Source organism: Hylobates moloch, unplaced genomic scaffold (assembly GCF_009828535.3).
Source record: "Hylobates moloch isolate HMO894 unplaced genomic scaffold, HMol_V3 SCAFFOLD_17, whole genome shotgun sequence".
Taxonomy (NCBI): Eukaryota; Metazoa; Chordata; class Mammalia; order Primates; family Hylobatidae; genus Hylobates; species Hylobates moloch.
In genome coordinates, this window is record NW_026652292.1 from 5,990,973 (window position 1) to 6,015,543 (window position 24,571).

Sequence of the window (24,571 nt, forward strand, 5' to 3'; positions counted from 1 at the left end):
TCACCATTTCCTTTTTTCTTAAGATAACTAGGAAATGAATCATTCAGGGTTTGCTCCATGGCAATGGATCGGGAAGCTGCCCCTGCTCTGTGTGGGGCGGGAGTCTTGCTAATGTCCCAGGATTTCATTTCGCAGAGACAAGCATCAGAGGCTTGCTTCATTTATAGATCCTGCTTCTTTTCTACACCACAGCCAACTCAAACTGGTGACAAAATCTAAGACGAGGCTAGAAGTCACCGTGGAGCAGGTGGAAGCTCTGCCCCCGGTTCTGGGGGTAGTGTTCCTGGCGTTGTGTCCTTTGGCCCCACCTCAGTTTGTCCATTTAGCTCCTCAGCTGAGAATGAGATGTGTATCATAGAGGAGTTTCCTGGGCCGCTCACAGCCCCCAGCTGGAGAGTGCCAGCCTAATGTGTCCGGAGTGGGGGGTGAGGCCAGAGGGCTGTGTGCCAACTCCTCCCTAAGAAGCCTCCTGGGAAAGCCCTCCCAGGCACTTCCCAGGTCTCACTGGCCGCCTGAGGCTGCAGGGGAGGATGGTCAGGCCGCCTCTTGGCTGGCACTGCTTCCTGGCCTGCCGCCAGCCTTTCTCATGGGGAGGGGAATGACGGTATGCCTGGGGGGCAGCAGGGCCCCGGGGCTGCCTAGGGCTGTCACTGTGTCCTGCTGGTTCTGAGGTGCCACCTTTGTGATCCACTGTAGAGGGATTTATTCTATTATGGTCGACGCATAGAAATTTCTTCGATTTGGAGACTGAACACTGGTGAGCAGAACTGAAATTGAGCTTTAAAAGATATTGATGACTGGTCTGTGGATAGGAGACTTTAGTGTGGTTTTTATGCAGACGTCCTGCCAGCTGTAAATTCCCTGGAGGTTTGGTATGTGAGAACATAAGACTAAACTTATTTCTATTTTGTTGAGGAGAAATGATTAAAACTTTTCATCGATGTACTTCTGTGGCAGACTTTTGGAGAATTGAACCAGTGGGTGGTGTATTCAGTATTTGAAGTCATAGATGAGTAAAGGAGGTATGTTGTTGGCGCTGGTGGCGTGGCCTGTGGTCAGCAGGGCTTATCTGTGAACATATGTGCACAGCTTCCTAAGGCAGTGAAAAGTCCTGGCAGTGTTAGTATTGAATGAGATAATCCAAAAAATGTAAAAATGTTTACATTTTTAAAGGGATAGTTGGCCATTTAAATGGTTTCTGCTAACAAATCAAATTATTCAGTGCAGAGGTAAAATATTTTCAGAATGTTAACTTTAGATGTCATCTTATAGAGAGTGTACATCAGCAACGACAAGGCCAGCAAAATATCTTAGCAAAACTTGATTGATTGATTCCATGCACAGGCAAGCGCTGTTCTGGGCACCGGAGATGGAGCAGTGCGCCATTGCATCCAGCCACAGATGGCTTCCAGAGTCATGTGGTTGCAGGGAGGTCGAGGGGCCGGGGAGGCCGCTGGGTGGGCACGGCTGGGCGGTGCCCTCATGTGGGTTTTGTTGGGCTGCTCTTACTGAGCACTTTTTCTCAATTTGGTCAGTGTTCCACCTCGCTGCCCGGCCCCCACCCCTCGCCCTCTGAGGGCCTCACAAAGAGCCAAGCAGAAGGCAGGCTGGGGGCTTTCCAGGCCAGCCCAGAGGTCGTAATGATGATGGTTGGCACTGTCCCGCGGCCGCCACCAGTCTCACACTCTGCCTCGTGGGCAGTCCTGGAGTCGTGCGGCACCTTGCTGGTCCCTGCTCTCCTTGAAGAAGGGCTAGTGGGGCGCTTCGCCAGAGCCTTCTTGTCTGACCCCCTCATCCAAGAGGCATGGATGGCCGGGCCCCCGGCAGTGTTCCTTCTGTTCTGAGAAGGCAAAACAAAATTATTCTTGGCTCTTATTATCTAATATTTGTTACAGCAGTTGCTCACTTTTAGGTCCATTTTATTACAGATTTCAGACAGGTGTAGTTATTAGTGCATCTTATTGTTTGGACACAATGCCAAGGTCAGGAGGCCTGTGTTCCCCTGAGCACCACTTCTGCTAGGAACATGGGCAGGCCACGCCTCGCCATTAATCTCTCCTGATTTAGGAGAGGAATACCAGGCCACCCCCTCTTCTCCCTGTGCAAGGGAACAGATATTTGACAAAAACGGATGCCGTGTTACGCTGATTTTGTGTGTCTAAGGCAGACTGTAGCAGGTGTTATCTCCGTGCTCTTCCTTTCCTGGAGTGTTGAGCATGTCTTGACAGTAGGGGATGCCCCTGAGGGTGGTGAATGTGGCTGCACAGGTCCTGAAAGCTATTTGATGTTGCCGTTACTTCAGGTAGAACTTAAAGTTGACAGGACATTCTACTCTGCAGGTGGAAACGTGGAGTGGCATTTTTACAAATTGGAATGCCCTGTTTACAATATGCTTTAATGAGTTAAGTATGGGGGATGTGGATAGAATTTTAGCATCCTAGCTTTGGCATTCTTCTGTGACTTTGGGCCAATTATTTAATAATTCCAAGCGTGCATCTTTGTTAGAATCTCTCTAAATTTCTCTACTCCTGTTATTATCCTCAGAACGGGACTGTGAGGTGCAGGAGGCCACGTGGTGTAGTGGTTTAGGTGGACAGACTTCCCAGTGCTGTTCTCATGGATAGCCCAGGACTGTCCCTAGCTCTCTACAGTGACAGTGATAGTGACTGGTGAAGGTGAAGGGATCCACCCAGACGCTTTTCCTGATGGAGAGAGGCTGGCCTGTGGCTCTTCCCTGGGGTGGATGTTAACCTGCTAACATGGCATATCTAGTCCTGCTTACATTACTAAGTGGTAGGAAGTTGTAGGTAATACCTCAGACTTTAAAGTGGCCTACTGAGCTGGTAGAAAAGTTAGTTAAATGCCTAATATGTAGTTGGTGCTCAGCAATTGTTGAAAAGATAGAAGCTTTACTTCAAAGCTCTTGTAGTTTGATCAGTTTGAAAAAAAATATTGTAATGTTGGGATCTATTAACAGCTGGACTGGTGGCTGTCTGAATTGGGACCATGCTTGGGGTGAGGTTTTTTTCTTACTTTTTTTTTTTTGGTGAGATGGAGTCTCGCTGTGTCGCCCAGGCTGGAGTGCAGTGGTGCAATCTCGGCCCAGTGCAGCCTCTGCCGCCCAGGTTCAAGCGATTCTCCTGCCTCAGTTTTCCGAGTAGCTGGGACTACAAGCACGTGCCACCACGCCCGACTAATTTTTTTCTATTTTTGGTAGAGAATAGAGGTTTCACCATTTTAGCCAGGATGGTCTTGATCTCCTGAACTCGTGATCCGCCCACCTCGGCCTCCCAAAGTACTGGGATTACAGGCATGAGCCACTGCATCCGGCCACATATTTTTTTAAATTAAATGTGATAGATAAAATCAGGCTCCAGGCATGGCCTGATTTGCAGGTGCTTCATGAGCAAGAGTGCCCAGCATTTATTTGCTGCTACTGGAGTGTCGTGTGTGCTTGTAGCCTAGCCTTAAGCCCTCTCTGAACGGTTTGGAATGCTTACTCAAAATGACTTTTTTGGCGGGATAGGAAGTGGCGATACTTTAGGTGAGAGACAGTTGAAATTAACCTTATACAAGAGCCAAACTGTAGGCTGACACGGGGCCACTTACCTTTGGACTCACCCCTGGCAGGTCCTGTAAGAGGTGCTACTTGCTTCCACATTGCCAGCTCTGTTCGTTGGCCCTGTTTTGTCTTCTGCTGTTTGCCTTATTAATGAAACTTAGAATGGAAACAGGCAAGTTTGATTTGTTATAATTCCTAGGATTTGGATAATTTGCCTTCCCCTCTCTCCATCTTTAATTAATCCCTTAAAGGAAAAGAGGACGACAGCACTTTTCCTGCAGTCATCGGTTTAGGCCTCAGCCTTAACTCATGACATAGGCTGGTGCCACTGGCCACAGGGCTGACCTCAGCTCTTGGAGCCCATGGGGTGACAGGAGATCAGCACCTTTGAGGTGGCAGCATGAGGCATCTTCCAGGCCTTGCTCTGGGTGGTGAGCTTTGTTAAGAGAGAGAGGCCCTACTTCTGTCCCACAGGCATTTGGGTGTTGACCTCCTTATTGGCCTCTTAAGGAGAGAATACTTGAGTATTGAATTAGATCAGCTTTTCTGCCTCCAGGGACCCTGTTTCTCTCTGCTGAGACTGTGGCGGATGAAACCAGGATTTAGTGGATGTTCACCAGGTAGCTTGGGCAGACCTGGGCCGCCGGGCCCCTGAGGACTCACATACCTTTTTTCCTGTTCACATGTTCCTTCCCCACACCTTGGCCCGTTCTCAGTCCCTCCCATGCTCCTTAGCGTGAGGCACTCAGGGAGGTGCCGCTGGGGCCTTGGGGCATGCGCTGGAGCTGGTTCCCACCCTCAGAACTGTGCCTGACTGTGCCACATTCATTGTAAAGCTGCTTTCACACTTCCTGGATGGAATTCTCTCATTTTTTCAATATAAAGTCACTGAGATGATTTTTTTGGATAAGTCTTTAAAGGCCAGTTGTACATTTATTGATACTTGGTATTGACAAAATTCACTTGTTTAGTGTTGCTAAGTCATACTGTGTAAGTAAGTTTGTTGAGCACAGAGTTTTCATTTTATACTTTCAGAGGAGAAATGAAACTGAATTTCATGGCCAGAAATATGTTTGAGTGTCATCCTGATGTAAGAACAGAACAGAAAGTGTGGTGACGTTTCATTGTAACTCTAGTATGTTTTCTCTTTTGTCCATTAGACTACATGAGGAAATAATTGACTTTTATAACTTCATGTCCCCTTGTCCTGAAGAAGCAGCTATGAGAAGAGAGGTGGTGAAACGGATCGAAACCGTGGTGAAAGACCTTTGGCCGACGGCTGATGTGAGTATGTTCTTTGGAGTTCTGTGTCGCATGTCACGTGCGAGTAAATTTAAATACCCTGTGATGATGATGTGTCGGCTGGATCCACACAGACCTTTTCTCGTTGGCCCGAGGCAGCAGTTCTCCAAGGGTGCTTTGAGAAGGCCAGCGTCGCCTGGAATGCATGGCCCCCGGCCCACCTGCACCTGCTGCCTTAGACACCTGTGGTGGCCGTGCGTCTGTGTGATGCTGGCGCACACTCAAGTGCGAGGACCATCGGCTGAGGGATTTGTTGGGTTTTTTTTTTTTTTGGAGGGGGGAGAATGGTGTGATTGTTTCTCTTAAGTTCACCTTAAAATTTAGAAATTTCACCCTGTCACCCACCCCTGCTTCCCCACCACCACACGTGGTAGCATATAACGTGTTCATTTTTGTAAAACTTGGAAGTGTTCCCTCATCACACACCACTCTTGCAGTGAAGGAACAAGTGTTTTTTGACATGTGGAGTGGGGCCTTCTGGAATGCTTGGTGCCGGCGGTGTGAAGCCTGCCCCTGGCCGGCTCTATTCAGCAGCCTTCCCTGCTGCTGGCTGGGCTCAGTGGACCAGCAGGGCTGGCCGTGCCCCAGCTGTGAGGGGCATGTGTGCTCTTGGTGGGCAGTGGGCAAGGACGACCCAGTTTTCTGCTCCTCTTTTAAAGTGATACATATTTTTGGCTTTAAACTTCAGAGCCCTAGGACAAAGCCCTGCCCCCAGTGCCTTAGCTATGGGTTTAAGAAGAGGTTGAAGGGTTTGAAGCTAGCTCTGAAAAGTCCTGAGCTTTGAAGGGTTGTAGGGTGAGGACAAAACTTGTTTCACCTCTTAATTTTGAGTTTTTAAACATTCGTTTTTGGGGCATGTCTTTAACTTAAAGGGAATTTTCTGGTTGATTGTTACACGGTCCCCTCCATCAGTTTCCAAGGTAGTTTTATTTTTTACCCAAGGATATAGTGAGGGCTTTCTTTTAGTAAGAAATAATGGTAGTGTGACTGCTTGGTTTGTGGTATACATTTTAAGGCAACCACTCTTTCTTTCAGGTACAGATATTTGGCAGCTTTAGTACAGGTCTCTATCTTCCAACTAGGTGAGTACCAGACTGCATGGCATGGGCTAGTGGGGGGCTGGGATGGTGTCTGTGCAATATTAAGGGCTACAAATAGATTCTTTGTAATTGAGTCTAAGGCGAGAAATGCCAGCTAAAGGAAAAGACTGTGGTTACAGAGGGAAACTGGCAGAAAGATTTAATTTAGTGTTATGATGAATTCAATGCTTTGCATTTTGCCTCTCACACTTAATTTGTTGGGGTGCAAAAATGCTTCATGCTGGAAACATGAGGAAGACAGGTGGGAGGACTGTGGGAAGTAAATGCAATAGAAAACATTCTGCTGATATTTTAGGACATGTGTTTGAAAAATTGATCTTAATGTTTTGATGAAGATTCAAGCAAAATTCTCTTTAAATAGTATTTTCTAAGTATTTTTACCTGATAGGAAAATGTCAAACAAGTTTGCATTCTAAAATACAAACTAGTATTTTCTCATTAAGGATTCTTGATACCCAACTAAATTTCCTGTGCACTGTCTCATTCAAAGTTTACCTTCTGTTAACCCACTGCTAGTTAGCATTTGGAGGCTGAAGAGGCTATAATCTCAGGATTTGGGGGTTGACGTTAGCAGGGCCGGTGGGTAATTGAACAAGTACAGGTATCCAGGAATCCCTGGGTTGGCAGGAGGGATGCAGTGCTGGAGTAGGTGCTGGGAGAGCGGGGCCTCAGCCTGGTTTGGGGGCAGGCGTTTTCATGTGAATCCCCTCACATACCTAGTGCTGCTGGGAGAATCATTTAAGCTTCTTGCTTTCCATCTTATGCTACAAATACGGAAGTCTTCCCTTCAGTTCAGCGAGGACTTGCTGTAGTTCATGAACTGCATTTCACCTCCTTAGGGGCCATAGGCTAGTGGGACTGTGTCTTGGCCTTTGGGGGAGACACAGGCACGTGGTGCTTATCCTCCCCACACGAGCGTGTAGGCTGTGGTGAGGGGAGCAGTGGCTGACGTGCGTTTTCTTCTGTCAGCGACATAGACCTGGTGGTCTTCGGGAAATGGGAGCGTCCTCCTTTACAGCTGCTGGAGCAGGCCCTGCGGAAGCACAACGTGGCTGAGCCGTGTTCCATCAAAGTCCTGGACAAGGCCACGGTGAGTGCCTGGCTTTGGCCCCTCTGACCTGGCAGGAGCCTTTTCACATCCCAGGTGGTCACAGGATATGCCTATGTCACGAGCTCGTGGTATTTTACACAGTTATTGGCTACAGTTTTGAAGATTAATCTGCTTCTGGTACAGACATGTGTTTTATGTTTTTGTTTTATAGTTATGATCACCAACTGAGAACATGTTTAGTGACAGTCTGAACTTTTGGGATTTGTGAGCCCATTAAACTGTTCTTGGAATGAAAATATGTGATTGTGTCTACTTGTGTTAGGATGAATAGGAGAGTCATATCTGAAACCGGACACTGACGTTCAGGTGCTGCCCATTATGGAGAGTGTGGCTCAGTGATTAAACCATGGTTTTTATGATTACCATTTGCTATGTTATATTAAAGAGGAACAACTTAGCTGTTCCTTTCGTTGTTCCAAAAAATATACATCTATGAAAAGCCTCTTATCTTTAGGGGAAGTTTGAAGATGAGACTGTTTCTGGTGTGTACTTGTTAAGGTTTATGTCAGTTCAAGATTATAAGCCCCCCAGGGACTATGAGGTACTTGCCTGTTGTATGACAGTTCTTAGCTCACCTGTGCGACCGGCTAGCATTTCATTTTTAAATTTGTGTGTCAACTTATGTGGTGTGTGATTCACATCCTTATAGTGTTTAGCAGAGTGTAAGTTAAGGCGGGAGCGTCCTCCTGCCTGTGTGGTGATAGGGGAGGGGGCATTCACGTTTCTCATTGTCAGGTGCTTTTGACTGAGGCTGGGGGCAGGTTTTGAAACCTGATATGTGCACTGAAAAGTGCATATGTACCAGGTGCACCTCTTGGTGAGAGTTAACGAAGTGCACATGCTCATGTCACTGTCATGTGGACCAGACCGAGCAGGCAGCACCGGAGGATCCCTCCAGGCCCAGGTTCCAGAAGGGGCTGTTGGCTCTTCTCATTAGCATGAGACAAGCCCTGGCTGGCCACTTTCTCAAATGCTTACGGGCCTTACTGCACTTAGCTCTCCCAGCCACTCTCATCAGCAGATGCTGTCGCTGTTCACATTTTACAGGTGAGGAAACTGAGGTGCGGAGAGGTGAGGTCGTTAGCCCAAGGTGGGTTGGCAGCGTAGCCCAGGCCGCTGTTATCCGCTGCTCCTCTGTGTGTGCCAAGGGGCAGCGGGGAGGTGGGTGGGAATCCTGACCAGGCGACCACCTTTGGAGTAGAGGAACTGAGGCGCGGCTGTCCTGAGGACACACAGTAGGTTGAGCAGTTACAGTAACAGCTTAGTCCCAGTGACCTCATTACTGTCGCGTATTGGCTACTAAGTATCTTTTCCTCTGTTACCTGAGGGCCAGTGTAGACTGTAGGGAGAGCCTGGAGCCTGCCACTGCTCCTTTCCCGGGAGCACAGTGCAGCCGGCCGGTCATGGGCACGAGAGCCCCAGGGCGAGGGCTGAGTTTAAGGTGAAATCTTGTCTATTTGGAACAACAACCCAAAACTGTGTTACAGTGTTAACTCCTCGCCTGCAGGATTTGGGGTTCCTGCCGTGAGTGAGTGTGTGCAAGAGAAGGGCAGGAGAGTGCCAGGAGTGATGGTGGGGAGGAGTCCATGAGATGGAAAGGAAGCTGCTTCCTGAACTCTGGGTGTCAGGGAGGCGTAGCCGTTGAGTGTTGGCTTCTTCCAAAGCAATTTCTGATGAGTTCTTTGGGAAAGTATTTTGTTTCTCTGCCTTCTTAAGAATGTACTGGCCTCAGGGCTTACCCTGCTTGGTGGTCGCAGTGGTGTCCAGGTGACTCTGGCGCCACTGGCCTGTCCTCACACGCTGAGTCCTTGGTTGTTTGCCCTCAAGTGTAGACATTAAAGCCCAGAATAGGTGTGTACTGAATGCACTGTCCCTACGTTGCCTATCACTGGCATTTAAACTTTTCATTAGACCCTGATTGTTTTGGTTAAAGGAATTCCTTTTTTAATCCTTCAAGGCTGAAGGAAACAAAACATTGCCTTTTCTTCTGGAAGAACGCAGTTTTACTGGTAGGGTGGAGGGTGGGGCATGAGTGTGATCTGGACAGTTGCTCAGGCAGCTTTTGAGTGCCATTCCGTGACAGTTCTTGTTGGCGAGAATATTTCTAAAATAGCCTTTTATTTGCTGAATTTTTTAGGGGAAAAATTTTTTTAGTAAAGTTGTCTTAAAAAGTGAAAACCCAAAGTAGAGGAACAATATCAGTATAACATACAATTTAAAAAAATGGCTTTGAAGTTACATTAAATGATTTCAAAAATTCTGCCAAATAGAAGTCGGGGGCCAAGCACCTCTCTCCATCCCAACGCATAGGGTGGGCGTGGCAGAGACTAACTCCTGTTCCCTGTTGGCTCCCTCCCCTCACTTCTCTTTGATGCTTGGTCACCTCGGGTGCTGATCCAGGGCTACAGGGGCTGGGCAGAACGTGAGTCCTGCTGTGAGGGGCTGGGGCCTGGGAGTCGTCCTGGGTTCAGGGACTACTGATGCTGACAGTGTTCTCTGACCCCCTTTTCATTACTAAGAAAAAACACCAAACCTCTGTACAGCTTTGGCAGCATTTTGGTGCCTGACTGTGGAGAGTCCTGCATATTAAAGCAGTTTTTAAAATGAAATCTTTACAGGTACCAATAATAAAGCTCACAGATCAGGAGACTGAAGTGAAAGTTGACATCAGCTTTAACATGGAGACGGGCGTCCGGGCAGCGGAGTTCATCAAGAATTACATGAAGGTACTGTGCTTGGTGACCCAGCGCGGCGAGAGTGCAGGACTGGAGTGCTTATGCTTGGTGGCATCCTACAGATGTTTACAGCTGTCAGCTGCACACAGAAATCTTTCGTAATACAGACTGCACTTAAATTATTTCTCCTACAATATTATTTCTAGAGATACTTTGAAATTACATAGCTGTTTTTAAAATTTGCTTGAGTAACCATTTTATAAAGTTGACAGTTATTTTAGAGAGCTTTGTTAAAATGTTCTTTCTAGTTATTACAAACAGACTTTGCTTCTAGCTCAGAGTGCCTCATTCGCAGGTTTTACCCAGGTGAAAGTTGATAAATCATGAGGTGCCTTAAATATACTCACTTTGGGTGGTTTCAGTACCTGAGGATGGGCAGAGAGACTTGGTTGAGCTGACATATTTGGGACTCTGACCATGTGCCTGGTCTTGAACAGGTGGTCATGACCCCCTCCCTCCCGCCATCTCCTGCCGCTCTGCCTTCCTTGCCACCCTCACTCTGCTCTCCTGCTTCGGAGCCCCCACTGTCCTCATGGCCTGTGTAGCAAGCACATAAATACTCCAGCGAATGCGCTGGTCTCTCCCTGGGTTCCTTTGTGCCTGTGGACTCCTCATGGTGGGGGTGCACCTCTGCTGAGTCGTAACCGAGGGAGAGCTCCACAGTCTCGATTTTCACAAGCCCCTCAGGAGATTAATTCTTAGCGTCCCCCAACCAAAGTTTGAGACTTACTGGCTGAGAGCCTTCAGATGGGCAAGAGGATCGAGGAAACTTTCCTTTCTGTCTCATGTGATTTGCTATGTGAAATCTCTTTGAAAGTATGGTAACTACTTAGTAAATCTTTTTCTTTTGGAATTTACAGAAATATTCATTGCTGCCTTACTTGATTTTAGTATTGAAACAGTTCCTTCTGCAGAGGGACCTGAATGAAGTTTTTACAGGTGGAATTAGCTCATACAGCCTAATTTTAATGGCCATTAGCTTTCTACAGGTACGTATGCTTTCTTGAGATCGTTTCTGTTGAGACGTGTGAGTAGACTCTTCCAACCAGTTGCCTAGTGGGTTCCAGCAGCCTTTGCTGTCCTTTTACTATATTGTTTCAGTTTGGTAGAGGCTGATTTCTGATTCTTACAATCAAACCCTCTTGATCAATGCACCTTTCTGGATGCTCCTTTGTAGCTCATTTTGTACTGGATGTAACTGTTAGTGCAGGGGTGCCTGTGAGTCCAGTGCACGTCAGTCCAAGCTCAGGGAATTCATGGTAAACAATAAACGTTTCTTGGTGCTTGGTGCTTGTCTGTGATTTATATCGAAAAAAATTTGTCTCAGAATAAAGTTGAGTACCACATATGAGAAAAGGATTTACAAGAGAGCTTTCTCAGACTGATGAAACATCATTATTTTGTCTTAAATTATATGTGGTCCTTATTTTGTTGAGTAACATGGAAAATCTATCAATAGAAAACCTACGTGTTTTAAAAAGTATTGTTAAATGCTGTGATGTATTGATAAACTGTAATTATACTTTTTAAACATACAAAATCATCTCTAATTGAAACAATAATTATTCCGTTTATATTTTCTTGAGTGAAGAATTCTGTTCTTTACAAAGTCTTGCCTATATAATTCAGCTGCACAACTGTATTTCTCCATGTTTACCATTGATTTTGTCTTTGTGATTGTGCTGAGATTACCAAATCTGCCCATGATTTGGTAATGTTCTCACTGTCATGAATGCTGTGATAGTAGAATCACTGGGTAACCACCTGTGATGATCGCAGCTTCCTTGGTCTGTCTCTGCAAAGATGCTTTAAAAGTAGTGAAAATGGAATTCCTTGTCTGTTTTCTTACAGTTATAGTCACACTGTCCTGTCTTCACTTTCGCCTCTGAGATGTGGCCCTTATATATAGCCTTTCTTCCATAGTTTTTGGACATTATTTTGAATTAAACATGGGCCTCTGTTCTTTACTAATATACTCCTGACTTGCACTATTTTCATGGCCTTGTAGTAACAACAGCTACTTAATACTTTGATCATGCATGTGCCATGTGCCAGGCCTGGGTCCAGGGCCTCCTGCCACCCCCTCAGAGGGTCCTTTCGGTGATCCTGTAACCCCACAGGAGGCCACCATAGCATGGGTGGGATTCCTGTGTTCACTGCCACATCCCTGTGCCTTGTCCAGTGCCCAGAGCTTGTCCTGCCTCAGCGGTGTGACTGGCAGCATCTGAGTTTCTTGACTAAGGGAGGGGAGGAGGCCCACCCTGGCACCGGCCAGCCTCTTGGATATGTGATTTTGGCTAAAAGACAAGGCATGAGGAAGGGAATAAAGGTGAGGCCAGAATCGGAATCCTCCTCTTGTGTGGTGGAAATATGCAGAGAACTCCGGGATTCTTCTGAACCCTAAAAACATTTGTATGCTTTCGAGCTGCAGCTCCTCCTGGCACTCTGTGTTATAAATAGTTTCATGCACCGTGCTTCTCTGAGAGCTTTCTCTCATGTGCCCTTGTCCGTCCCTTTCGAGTTGGCACTGTCCGATAGAATTCTGTGATGGTGATGGCCACCTCTGCGTGGTCCGGCAAGGGGCTGGGTGCCACACGTGGCTACTGAGTATTGCAGTGTGGCTGGTGAGAGCAACAAGCTGGATTTTTAATTAATTTGTTTTAATTCATTTAAATAGACGTGGGCAATGCAGGTCTGGACAGCTGAGAATTATGACCCTCAGGAGGTGTGGTGGACAGTGGTTTACTTCCGAACAAGCCCAGTGCCTGCTTTTGAAGACAATATGGCACTGCACTGAGAGTGGTACTCATCTGTGTGACAAGCAGGATGGAAGCTTGCTATAAATATTATGATACAATACTAATGACCTATACACAGCTAAAATCAACCCTTTCACTTTCTGGTTTTATGTGATAACTGCCATACTATTCAGTCTAACACTGACCCCTGTTGGTTGTGCTTCAGCATAACGAAATTAGGATGATGAGAATCTGAAATTACATCTACCATCCAGGTGACTCCAGGTGACTAAGTTATGCAGAATGTAGTCAACTTATTTGCCATTAGTTGGTTAATCAGATATCTGTGTTTGCAGGAAGTTTGCTGTATGGATTACCAATTTCAAAAATTAAACTACACTAAAATTCAGATTAGTAGGTTGTATTTCTTTTGAATACTCCTCATTGAAGAGGCTGCTGTTCAGGCTTCCTCGTGGTGCTAGTGAGTGAGCGAGTGCCACTCACCGGTATTGCCTTGAAGAGGCTGCTGGACAGCAGACTTCGTTGCATGCTGTTTTCTTTAGAACATGCCATGAATCCATACAAATTGTGGGTGCATTGCTTTTACAGTTGCATCCAAGAATTGATGCCCGGAGAGCTGATGAAAACCTTGGAATGCTTCTTGTAGAATTTTTTGAACTCTATGGGAGAAATTTTAATTACTTGAAAACCGGTATTAGAATCAAAGAAGGAGGTGCCTATATCGCCAAAGAGGAGATCATGAAAGCCATGACCAGCGGGTACAGACCGTCGATGCTGTGCATTGAGGACCCCCTGCTGCCAGGTGAGGGCGCCCTGATCTCCACTGCTGGGAGCTAGGCCAGCCTCGGGGGCGTGCTGGTGACGGGGGGCTGTGTTGGGGCTCTGAGAGTCCCAGGCAGTTCATTTGCTCTTGATGCAGGTTTCTCTTATACTAACCAGTTAATAATCACACTTTGAGAAATCCTTATTTAATGCTTCTAATTAACTTTTTGTCTTTCCAACTGTTTACATTCTATAATAAAGCAGAATTAAGGAAAATATTTTTTTTCTGATTATTGAAGTATGTCCACCCTAAACCATTTGTTTCCCAGAAGTATGTAATATAGAAAAACCATGGATGCCATTAATCCCCTTTTATTTGGATATGTATTTCTCCACTTTTTCCCTATATGGATATTAATGTTTATTATTGTTATCTTGTTGAACACATCCCACAACGCAAACACGTTTGTCACTTGGCTTTTGACTTAACGCTTACCCTCGACCCTTTCCTATGTGTGTAGGTTGTGTTTTGTCGTGAGGATTGCCGCATTGAAGAGTCTAAGGCTGGGCTAGAGATTTCCTGGTTTTTTATTCCCATTGGCATATTCAAGGGTATTTATGTCCTCATTCCTTTGGTGACAGCCTTTTAAAATCTTTGGCAATCTGATAAAACCATGTGTTACGCTTTTAAATTTACATTTCTTTAATGATTAGTGGGGTTAAACACATTGTTATTTATGAATTCCACAAATATTGATTGAGCGTCTGCTAGGTGAGATACCGTTCTTACTGTTGGTGATGAAATCGTTGACGGACAGGTGACAGAACAGGTGGTGGAGAGCCCAGCTCCAGGCGCGTGGCCCTGGGCCTTCTCTGTGTGGCTCTGTCTGCTGTCCGCCCGGTCGCTGGCTGCCCTCCCCCGCTGTGTGCATGGCCTGTGTGTGTCGGGGAAGCCTTTCTCGTCTCACATGTCATACTTTTTCCAATTTGTTTTTTGCATTTGTGTTTTTTTATTCAGCTCCTATACATTTAAAAAAACCCCTCAGATTTAATGGTTATTTTTGTTTTATGGCTTCTGGGATGTGAGCTTTATTTATTTCCTAAAGATTATCTCAAGGAAAACACGTTGGCTGATGTGTTTTGTTGTTGTTTGTAGATGGCGTGATTTATGCAGGCTCTTGTGGTTTTCTTGGTAGCACGGTGTGGCAGTGTATCATCCATCTTTTTGTCTGTTGGATCAGTCACACTGGAGACATTGCCATTGTCTTCAAGTGTCTGCTGAAATGTACTCAAAAGACAAAGACCCACATAATCATTGAGTTATAACAGAAATCTAGAAAAGATAAAATTCCAGTACTTAGAATATATGTCCTTTAAAAGGAATCCACACTTAACCTGATTGTGAAGAATGAGTTGTGTGTAAATTAAAATTCGAAACCGTGCTTTTCTTATGAAAATTAAGCTTCTCCTGACTGGCTTCCTTGGTGACTTCTGTGACAGATTCCTTTGATTTGCTGTCCCAGTTTTCCACACATGAGAATTCACATTCCATTCTAAAGGATTTACTTCCTGTAGGTTCCATTAGTGTTGACTGACTTGTGATGCACTTGGGGTGAGCTGCCCTTCTACCTGCCCTGTTGGGGCACTGTGAGGCCTCCTGATTGTCAGATCAGCGATCACAGTGGGTCGGTGCTGCTGGTCTGCACAGTGGTAGTCTTTGTCTCCCTCATGTTTCTGCCACCTAGAGAGGTGGCTTTTTGTGGGCTGTCACTCCGTCTGTGAATGGCAGCTGCCTCCATGTGGTGGGCCATGAGCACGTGGGCGCTGATGATGCAGACCAGTCCCCTCGGCACTCACAGACCGTGCCCTGTGCATGGTGATTGACAGGGCCTTTGCCAGTGCCGAGTGCCATGCGTGCCCATTGTGTTCGCCTATCTGGGCTTTGCTGGTAGGGTCTGGAAGAGTTTCAGTGGTGAGGGCCTGCTTCAGAGTCACTCGTGTGAGAAGATCCGAAACGTGGACGATGGTGTGCATGTGGGGAGAGTCTGACGTGGCCTTTTTGCTGCAGGGAATGACGTTGGCCGGAGCTCCTATGGCGCCATGCAGGTGAAGCAGGTCTTCGACTATGCCTACATAGTGCTCAGCCATGCCGTGTCGCCGCTGGCCAGGTCCTATCCAAACAGAGATGCCGAAAGGTAATGGGTTGTGTGTCTGCGACTGGGCTCAGCGTGCCTGTGGGATGGTACTTACCCCTTTCCTGTGTCACTTACCTCCATGAAATTTATGAAGGGATGTTCTGCCGTATTTCAGTAGAATCTAGATATGTTGGTGAAGGAAGGCCTTCTAGGAATATGGGATGGCTGTGTGGGATTCATCCATGGTTGAGGGTTGAAAATTTCTTTCTTGGAGATTTGACATTTTCTTCAGGGTCTTTTGTTTTGGGGAGGTGATTTCTGGCTTTTAAAATGCAGTCCCTACCGTCTTCTCTTACGTACACTCGTCCCTTGTTCTACATTTTGGGGCATTTTTACAGTCCCAAAATGTAGTCAGAAGTATTTACTTCTCACCCAGATCATGCTGTGGTGGTGGAAGTGGTGGGATTTGAAGGGGTGGGAGATGAGATAGGAATGGGAAGGAAGAGTAACGTGGTCGTCAAGAGTGGAATTCGAAACAGTTTGATAGATCCGTTCCATGGTGGATGATGGAATAAACAGGTTTCGAGGCCTGGCTCGGCAGCCGCTGCAGGTGCTGGTGGTGCTGGAGCTCTGTGTTCCTGAGCTGCTGTCTGCTCGGTGTTTTCAGGAGGAGCTCTGGGCCCCGTGTAGGGCACTTGTCTTGGTACCATCTCCATTCTCGCCCGTGCAGTGGGAAGTGAAATGTCAGCACTGTATGATCATCGTGGGTAGGAAGGCCCGCTCCCCTACTTGGAGCTGCATTTCACAGTGGTCTTCTGTAGGTAGATGTACTGCAATCCCAGGGTATGCTTGAGATGAATCATTAGAAGTCATAGAAATTTATCAACGTATTTTAGCTCCTTTCCTATTGTCCTTCAACTAGCGAGATGATCTGTTAGGGGTATAAGGTAGCTGCTCGAGAGGGGTTCTCAGCTCCCTGATACCTGTTGTACTCTGTTGATCTCCAACAATGTCCCTTTGCAGTACTTTAGGAAGAATCATCAAAGTAACTCAGGAGGTGATTGACTACCGGAGGTGGATCAAAGAGAAGTGGGGCAGCAAAGCCCATCCGTCACCAGGCATGGGTGAGAGATTAATTCATTTGTGTTCATCCTAACCACTGGCTGGCGTGTTCATGCAGAAGTGTCTATTCCTTTGTGGTGAATTGGTCAAATTAAGAAAATAGCTAGTTTTTCTGATGAGCATTAATTAAGAAGACAATAAGATCTAGAGCAGCACTGTCCAGTAGAAACAATATAATATATGCCACACATAGAATTTCAAAGTTTCTAAGGCTGTGTCAAATGTGAAAAGAAACAGTTGAAATAATTTTGATAGACTTTATTCAACTCAAGTCAAAATGTTAACCTTTCAACATGTAATCAACATAAAAATAATTGAGATATTTTATAGCTGTTTTTTGTACTGTCTGAAATCCAGTGTGTATTTATTTGTACTTACAGTACATCCTAATTAGGATGCTAAATAAAGTAAAAAATACTTGATCTGTATTTAGATTTTAGAAAGTTCACAATTGAAGATGATTTGCATACCCAAGTTATTACAAACATGTTTAATGTTTTCTAATAACTAATCGAATGTCATCTTTAAAATTAAATCAAGCAAAACCTAATGTTGGGTTTGTCAGTCACATTAGCAGCGTTCTCGCCTCAGCAGAACCCATGACTGATGCTGCCGGGGCGGCTCTACACCGCGGTTCTCAGGAGTTATTAACCAAGGCTTTTTCCCTCCACAGACAACAGGATCAAGATCAAAGAGCGAATAGCCACGTGCAATGGGGAGCAGACGCAGAACCGAGAGCCTGAGTCTCCCTATGGCCAGCGCTTGACTTTGTCGCTGTCCAGCCCCCAGCTCCTGTCTTCAGGCTCCTCGGCCTCTTCTGTGTCTTCACTTTCTGGGAGTGATGTTGTGAGTGCCCTCCCCTCCTCCATGTGTCTGTTGGACAGTTTGTGTCTCTGGTAAATGTCCATAGCCGCGAGTTTAAAATCTCCCCCTTGGTTTTGCTCAGGTTTTGTCTCCTTGTATGTGTGTGGAGGTGGGTGGGGGGCAGCCCCGTGATGTCGGCACCAGGCTTCCTTGCCCCTGCTGTGAACCTTCAGAACCTGTGTGGCTCATGCGGCTGTCGAAGGCAGTAATCCTCTTCACAGTTGAACTACAGTGGACTTTCTTGAGTAGTTTTTAAAAATTTATTTGAAGATTTAAAAAAAAATTAAATCCAAGTATCTCTTCTGTATTTCCTTTAACATTCTTTTTCAGTTTTGATGAAATTACTTGAAGGAAGCCTGGGTAGGTTTGGGCTGCCTGTTCAGAAGTTACACTTAATTTGAATAACCTTTCATAGCCAGCCTGGATGCAGGCGTTTCTTTTCATAGCTTTAAGGAAGTAGTAGTGTGCCTTTGTGGTACAGCTGTCCTTGTTGTTTTTTTGTACCGGGTTCAAGGATTCAGACACACCGCCCTGCACAACGCCCAGTGTTTACCAGTTCAGTCTGCAAGCGCCAGCTCCTCTCATGGCCGGCTTACCCACCGCCTTGCCAATGCCCAGTGGCAAACCTCAGCCCACCACTTCCAGAACACTGATCATGACAACCAACAATCAGGTACGTGGCCCTCTGGCACCCTTCCCGCTGGTGGCCCCTGGGAACAGCATCCAAGCTGTGATATGCACTAGAGATTGATGGTCCTTTGAATTAGAAGAGTAACTTTTTGAGTCTTTGGCCATTGCTGTGTTGTTCTAGGAAATCCTCTCTTTTTTGTGGTGTTAAGGTCCCCCATGTATAGTTTCAGCAGCGAGGAGACTGTGGTTCTTGAGTGCTGCCGTGGCTTTTCACGGGGGCCAGGTCCACTGCCCTCCTGCAAGTTTCCTCACTGCCCCAGCATGAGACTGCTGTCCAGGGTCATCTTGAGAGAGCGACTCAGTCGCGACCCACTTAGCCGGGCACCAAGCAGTGCCAGACACTTGTCCCTACTTCCTCTCAGAATCTCATTGTTGAGACTTTTTAAAAGTTTTAATGTGAACTTATTAGACTTTTTTCATGTTTTAAATTAGGCATAATTTCTAAGGCTTTTTCTGTTAGAATATACTGTTTTTAAAATTTAGATAAAATTAGCAATCTAAAGGATAATTTTATAAATACTAAATTTTGTATCTACTTCCGATTGTACATCACTGGACTGTGTGTGGGTATAAACCCAACATGTTAGTTGACTGAAAACCATTTTCTGAACTGTGGGGTATAATTTGAGCATAAAACTATGTAGGTACATGCAAAAGTGTTTTGACTCATTTCTTTTGACTCATTTCTTGGAGTTTTGCACTCTGCTCTGGGGAAGACATTCTCACAGGATCCACCCTGATTCTGGCGGAGCTTCTGGGATGCTGGCTCTGTAATGACCCACAGAGTTGATGAGCAGAGCCATGGCCCAGCCAGACACCATAACATGTCTAATTACTGCATAAATGTAAAATTCTGAGGCAATTATTTACACTCTTAAAATCAATTATACCACAGATAAACTTGGTTGCCTTTTTATGGTCATCACAGTGGCCCTGACGTCCTGGCCATTTGTCACAAAGGTGTTTGTTTTAACCACCCACAAGCCTTGGGGCCCTTGAGAGCCCAGTGTGGCTGCTGAGCTATAGAGCCACACTTTGCGGCTGCTTGTGTGGTTCGAGTGTGAAGTCTAGGGACGCTGAGGGTTTATAGGTATTTATCTAAGAAGACTCTTGGCCACAGTCAATCTCTAGAGGTTGTTGGGGTAAATGCATGGGATGCCAAGATGCAACCAGGTCAGTGTTGCAAGTCTGAGAAAAGGGGTTCTCGTTAGCGCACTTCTGCTGCTGACAGTAATGGGTGATGCTGACCTAGAAGCAGCCTGGGACCTGGACAGCAGGCAAGGAAGGAACTGCCAGCTGTCCCACGGCCCCTCAGGCCACCAGTTGGGCCAGCCTTGGGCTGTGACCCCTGAGTTCAGCGTGTGAGTAGGTCAGTTGTTATTCTGATGACTCTAATGTCTTGATCGTTTGATCTTCAATGAGTTTTAAACTTTATGACTTGGATTACTGGGCATACTTTATGTGCCAATTGCTCTTTCAGAATATGAGGTATTTCCAATTCAAAGCACAGTATTGTTAGGTTATAGTAACACAGACTGCTCTATGGAGCCCACATGCAACTGTGCCATTTATGAGCTGCCCTTTGGTGGGGCTGAGCTTAGAACCCGGATGGTTTTCCTCTGATTGATTTGGTACCCATGGCCGTCTCTCGTTTTGTTCCTAGACCAGGTTTACTATACCTCCACCGACCCTAGGGGTTGCTCCTGTTCCTTGCAGACAAGCTGGTGTAGAAGGAACTGCGTCTTTGAAAGCCGTCCACCACATGTCTTCCCCGGCCATTCCCTCAGCGTCCCCCAACCCGCTCTCAAGCCCTCATCTGTATCATAAGGTATAGCTCCTTGTGTGTTCACCTGTTCAAGCTGCCATGTGAGAGGTGGCACTAAATGTTTTCTCCTCCAAAGAGAATTCCAGAGAGATCATTTGAAAATGAAATTTGCTTTGTTGTCATTCAGCCTCATGTTTGCTTGTCTTTCCAAACAAAACTTTAAAAAGTTAAGTTATTTTAAGATGTAATATATAGTTTAATTGGTTGCCACAAACATCTGTTAATTCCTCTGTTGAACTGATAGCATAAAACTGAAGTTTGAAATAAGGCTCAAAATGAAGACTTTTCCCATTTATATAATTGATTTATATGCTAAATACCTTGGTTTTCAAGAAGCAAATGATAAAACCAAGAGCAGATCTTGCCATGATGTCCCATGTATGCTGCTGTCAGTCCCACATTGCCTGATCCCCGCCTGGGGTGGGAGCAAGCGTTAGGGTGGGCAGAGCTGTGTGCTGGGCCTCAGCAGGGCCCTGGCATGCCTGCCCCTGTGGCTCCTCTCAAGTCCCGCTGTATGCACGGAGAAAACAGGTCACATTAAGTCCCTATATTCTTGAAGTACCTAAATGATTGGGAGAGCCATGGCGAAGATCTTCCAGGTCAGCCCCCATCACGTGTAATGTTCCCTTGGGCTCTGTGGATGCTCGGTGCTTTCATCGATGTCCACACCTCTTTACCCCGCTCCTCCTTTGCTTGTCTAATCTATTTTGCCAGTAAGTTTTTTATTCTTGAGGCTCGCCTCTTGGCCCTGTGTTGTATGATGATTGTTTTTAGGAGTTAAGTAATAGAGCATTTCCTCTTGGATTTATCCATCCCCGATAGACACATTCAGGGTGAAAGAACAGCTTCGCACAACAGCCCCTTCTTTGCATTTTGGCTTTGCTTTCCCAGCCTCCTCCTGCTGTTTGTCTTGCTCTGAGACTTTCCTGAAGCCGGCGTGTGTTTCCTCTCAGTCTGCTTGGCCGGGACTTTGCAGTGCAGGGAATGTGCTTTGGGTGCAGCCCAAGCACAGGCTGCTGCATGCCGGGATCGACAGGCTGCTGAGGGCGAGAGCGCCAGGCTCTGGCATGTGTGTGACTCGATCGGTTCTTTCTAGAAGGCCACAGTTGGGGGAAGAACATGACAGGGACCTTCTTATTTCTTTTTTTTGGGGGGGACAGAATCTCACTCCATCACCCAGGCTGGAGTGCAGTGGTGTGATCTCAGCTCACTGCAACCTCTGCCTCCCGGGTTCAAGCAATTCTTGTGCCTCAGCCTCTCGAGTAGCTGGAATTACATGTGTGTGCCATCACACCCAGCCGGTTTTTTTATTTTTAGTAGAGATGGGGTTTCACCATGTTGGTCAGGCTGGTCTCGAGCTGCTGACCTCAAGTGACCTGCCTGCCTCGGCCTCCCAAAGTGCTGGAATTACAGGCGCAAGCCACTGGCACCCGGCTAGGGACCTTATTTCTATGGATAAGTGGAACAAGTTAGAAGTGAGGTTCTGCTGAATTTGTTTGGTTTGATCCTGGTACATGGTTCTTGCCTCCAGTCAGTCACGGAATGGAAAGAATGCTTTTCTCTCAGATGGAGGAGTTGGGAAGTCCATCCCTCCTCCCTACGTAACATCACGTCGGTGCTTAGTGTGGTCACTGCCCGAGGATGTGGGCATTGTGCCTGCTGTCTGGCTCCAACACTGCTGTCTCTCTCTTTCTCCAGCAGCACAATGGCATGAAACTGTCCATGAAGGGCTCTCACGGCCACACCCAAGGCGGCGGCTACAGCTCTGTGGGTAGCGGAGGTGTGCGGCCCCCTGTGGGCAACAGGGGACACCACCAGTATAACCGCACCGGCTGGAGGAGGAAAAAACACACACACACGCGGGACAGTCTGCCCGTCAGCCTCAGCAGATAATGGCTCCTGGCTGCGTCAGCCTCCCCCACCCCTCCGCAGACTGCCCCGCGGCCTCGGCCACCGGCAGGGGAACCGAGACCAGCACCCCGCACGTCAGCCGGGCTCGCGGCACGCCCGCCGCTGATCACTCTGCATGTTTCTTTGTGTGGTGGTCGCGTCCATCTTCAAGAACAGCTCGTTGTGCTCATCTGTGAAGCCTTATTAAACGTGGACGTTGTTTTCTGCCTTCCCAGGATTCTTCCTTCAGTGCTGAGGCAGGTCGGGCTCAGGAACTGCAGGGACGTGAACATGCACTTGCGGTTTGAGGTAGCCGTGTCTGTTCCTTCACGGTTTGCCGTCTGTTCCTTCGCGGTTTGCTATTTTCGTTTCCTGTTTGTCAAAGCAGCAGAGGAGATCAAACCCCGTTCGTGTGTCTTTCCTCCACGGATAGGCTTGGGAGGTCATTGTTTTACTGCCCTCACATTTTGTTTGAAATTTCAGAACTGTTTTTCTATGTAAATATTGAAAACTTATGATTTGTGCAATAACTCAGATATTTTTTATTTAATTTCCTATTTTCACATAAGTTATATTTAAGGGAGGAGGGAATTTTTTTTAAACAAGCTTAGGTCCTTTCCCGAGCTGCCTTTTCTAAGTTGGGTCATCGTGTCGGCTGGTTGTCTGACGAGCATCGTTACAAACACCATGATGAGGGGTTTGGGGTTTTATTTTGATGTCTTTTCTTTTGCTCGGAAGTGAGTGAAGGAGCCAGGTTGCCCTGACGGTTTTCCAAAGGGCTCGGCTCCAGAGCCACCTGACAGACTGCCCGTGGCCCTGCTGTCGGGCCCCAGGCCGTTGTCTTGCTCTGACCACAGAGTTTTAATGTTTTGGTTTTCAGTTCTTTTAAACTGGACAACAAATCCAGCATTTCAAGTGCCAGAAGTATAACTTTCTAAGGAGAGAAGGGTTGTCACATTATAAAATCTTTAGGAAAATGTGAACTGGAAAATGCTTCGGTCAGTTTTAGTGACATAGCCTGTGATGATGGGTCTGGTGACTATTATCGCGGACCGTGGTACCCAGTTTTAGGAATGTGGAGAAAGGAATTCTGTTGATTCCGTTGAGGAATCTGTAGCGTATGCATTCGTTCTGTTAAGAGCAAATCCAGGAGAAGTGCTTCAGCTGCCCAGTGCGCCGTGGGGAGTGTTTGAACGGATCGTGTCGCAGGAGAGCACAGCCCAGCGCTGGGGCCGGGACCGCTGGCGCCCAACGTCGGAAGCATACAGGTATACTATGCAAGTGTATTCTGCCACAACAACCACTGTCTTTGTTACCTTTTTTTGAACAAGAATATATCCATCCTGCCTAACCCTGAGTTTTTGGAGCACCACAGTTGTCCTGGGAGTTGGTTGCATCTTGTAGGCCATCTGACTTCCTGTTTTTAAAACGGGGGTCTGGTCTTACTAAACACTACAGGTAGTTTGGCCTTTGAAGTCCACTAGTGGAGAATGTCGAGACAAGATACTTATTACCATGACATCTGATGGATGTGCGGCAGTGGGGAGTTCTAGATTGATCTCTGAATGTGATCGACGCCCAGCAAGGACAAGCTTTAAGATGTCTGCGGTCTGCCCTTTTGAAGCAGGACTGGCTCACTCTGTCATTGGGAGCTGTCAGCTGCGACTGCGGGTTCTCTAGGAGGCATTCCAGAATAGAGTAGCACACTGTGTCTGCAGTTCTCGATGACCGAAAGTTATCAAAAATATTTAAAATATTTAAATTGTGAACCTATTGATAAAGAATATTTATAAAAACTGATCTATAGGCCTGTACTAATCTCTACGCATTAGCAATATTGACTGTAAACCCACATTAAGGAAACCACTACGGGGCTGGCAGTGTGTGTCCCGTGGGGTGTGCATTTTAAAGCTCGATTCATAGACACAGGTACCATGTTCCATTTCTGTCATGGTGAAGCAAATGAATTGGCCTGGCTACCACTGTGGTCGCGTGCTACAGGTTTGACAAAAAAATATCATGTTTCGATTTTTTTGTGTGTGGACAACAATATGGAAGCTAAAATGGACATATTTTTATGTAAAGTTTTTCTATTCTTTGATTTTTAATAAACTTTGGAAACCAGTTTTGTGTTTGTGTCCGAGTGTATGCTTTCAAGGGCAAGAGTGGCTTCTACATTTTCTATATTGAATTTCTAAATTAGGGCAGTGCTTTAGCCAGTTATTCTAAATAAGATTCAAGAGAAGGCAGATGATTCCGGTCCTGTAAAGCAAGTTGTGGCAGGGAGATTATGTTGTCACTGGTCCATTAAAGTAGGAGGAGGTAAAAATACAAAAATTAGCCAGGTGTGGTGGCTCACACCTGTAATCCCAGCTACTCGGGAGGGTGAGGCGTGAGAATTGCTTGAACCCGGGAGGCAGAGGTTGCAGTGAGCTGAGACCGTGCTACTGCACTCCAGCTTGGGCGACAGAGTGAGACCCTGTCTCAAAAACAAAAAACAAAGAGGTTCTAGACTTTGCATAAGGCCTATATAACAGTAATAGAAACCTGCCCTCTGTCCTCACATTCTGATGCTAACAGGAATTCAGTAAAACTGTTTAAATGATTCTTATATGCAGCTTGCGCAAGCTGCTTAGACCGCCCAGGGGCAACATTTTAGTTTCTTCATTTCTTTTAGGTCAGCATTGCATCACTTGCAAACAAGACATTACAAA

At 46.4% G+C, this 24,571-nt stretch overlaps 1 protein-coding gene across 2 annotated transcripts in view; it reads left to right on the top strand.

The window, feature by feature from the left end:
* The window catches only part of TENT4A (terminal nucleotidyltransferase 4A), a 42,754-nt gene extending 18,773 nt beyond the window's left edge, over nt 1–23,981 (top strand). The window contains exons 2-13 of one of the 2 annotated variants that reach the window (XM_058430139.1): nt 4,723–4,846; nt 5,900–5,946; nt 6,934–7,054; nt 9,694–9,801; nt 10,671–10,799; nt 13,158–13,371; nt 15,400–15,526; nt 16,490–16,590; nt 17,262–17,434; nt 17,967–18,125; nt 19,806–19,970; nt 21,666–23,981. In XM_058430139.1, the coding sequence (XP_058286122.1) occupies nt 4,757–4,846; nt 5,900–5,946; nt 6,934–7,054; nt 9,694–9,801; nt 10,671–10,799; nt 13,158–13,371; nt 15,400–15,526; nt 16,490–16,590; nt 17,262–17,434; nt 17,967–18,125; nt 19,806–19,970; nt 21,666–21,860 (1,629 nt within the window). In that variant the 5' untranslated portion in view covers nt 4,723–4,756 and the 3' untranslated portion in view covers nt 21,861–23,981. The remainder of the gene's footprint in view (nt 1–4,722; nt 4,847–5,899; nt 5,947–6,933; nt 7,055–9,693; nt 9,802–10,670; nt 10,800–13,157; nt 13,372–15,399; nt 15,527–16,489; nt 16,591–17,261; nt 17,435–17,966; nt 18,126–19,805; nt 19,971–21,665) is intronic. The other variant, XM_032135403.2, reaches the window with a different exon arrangement.
* Nucleotides 23,982–24,571: the final 590 nt, after the last annotated feature.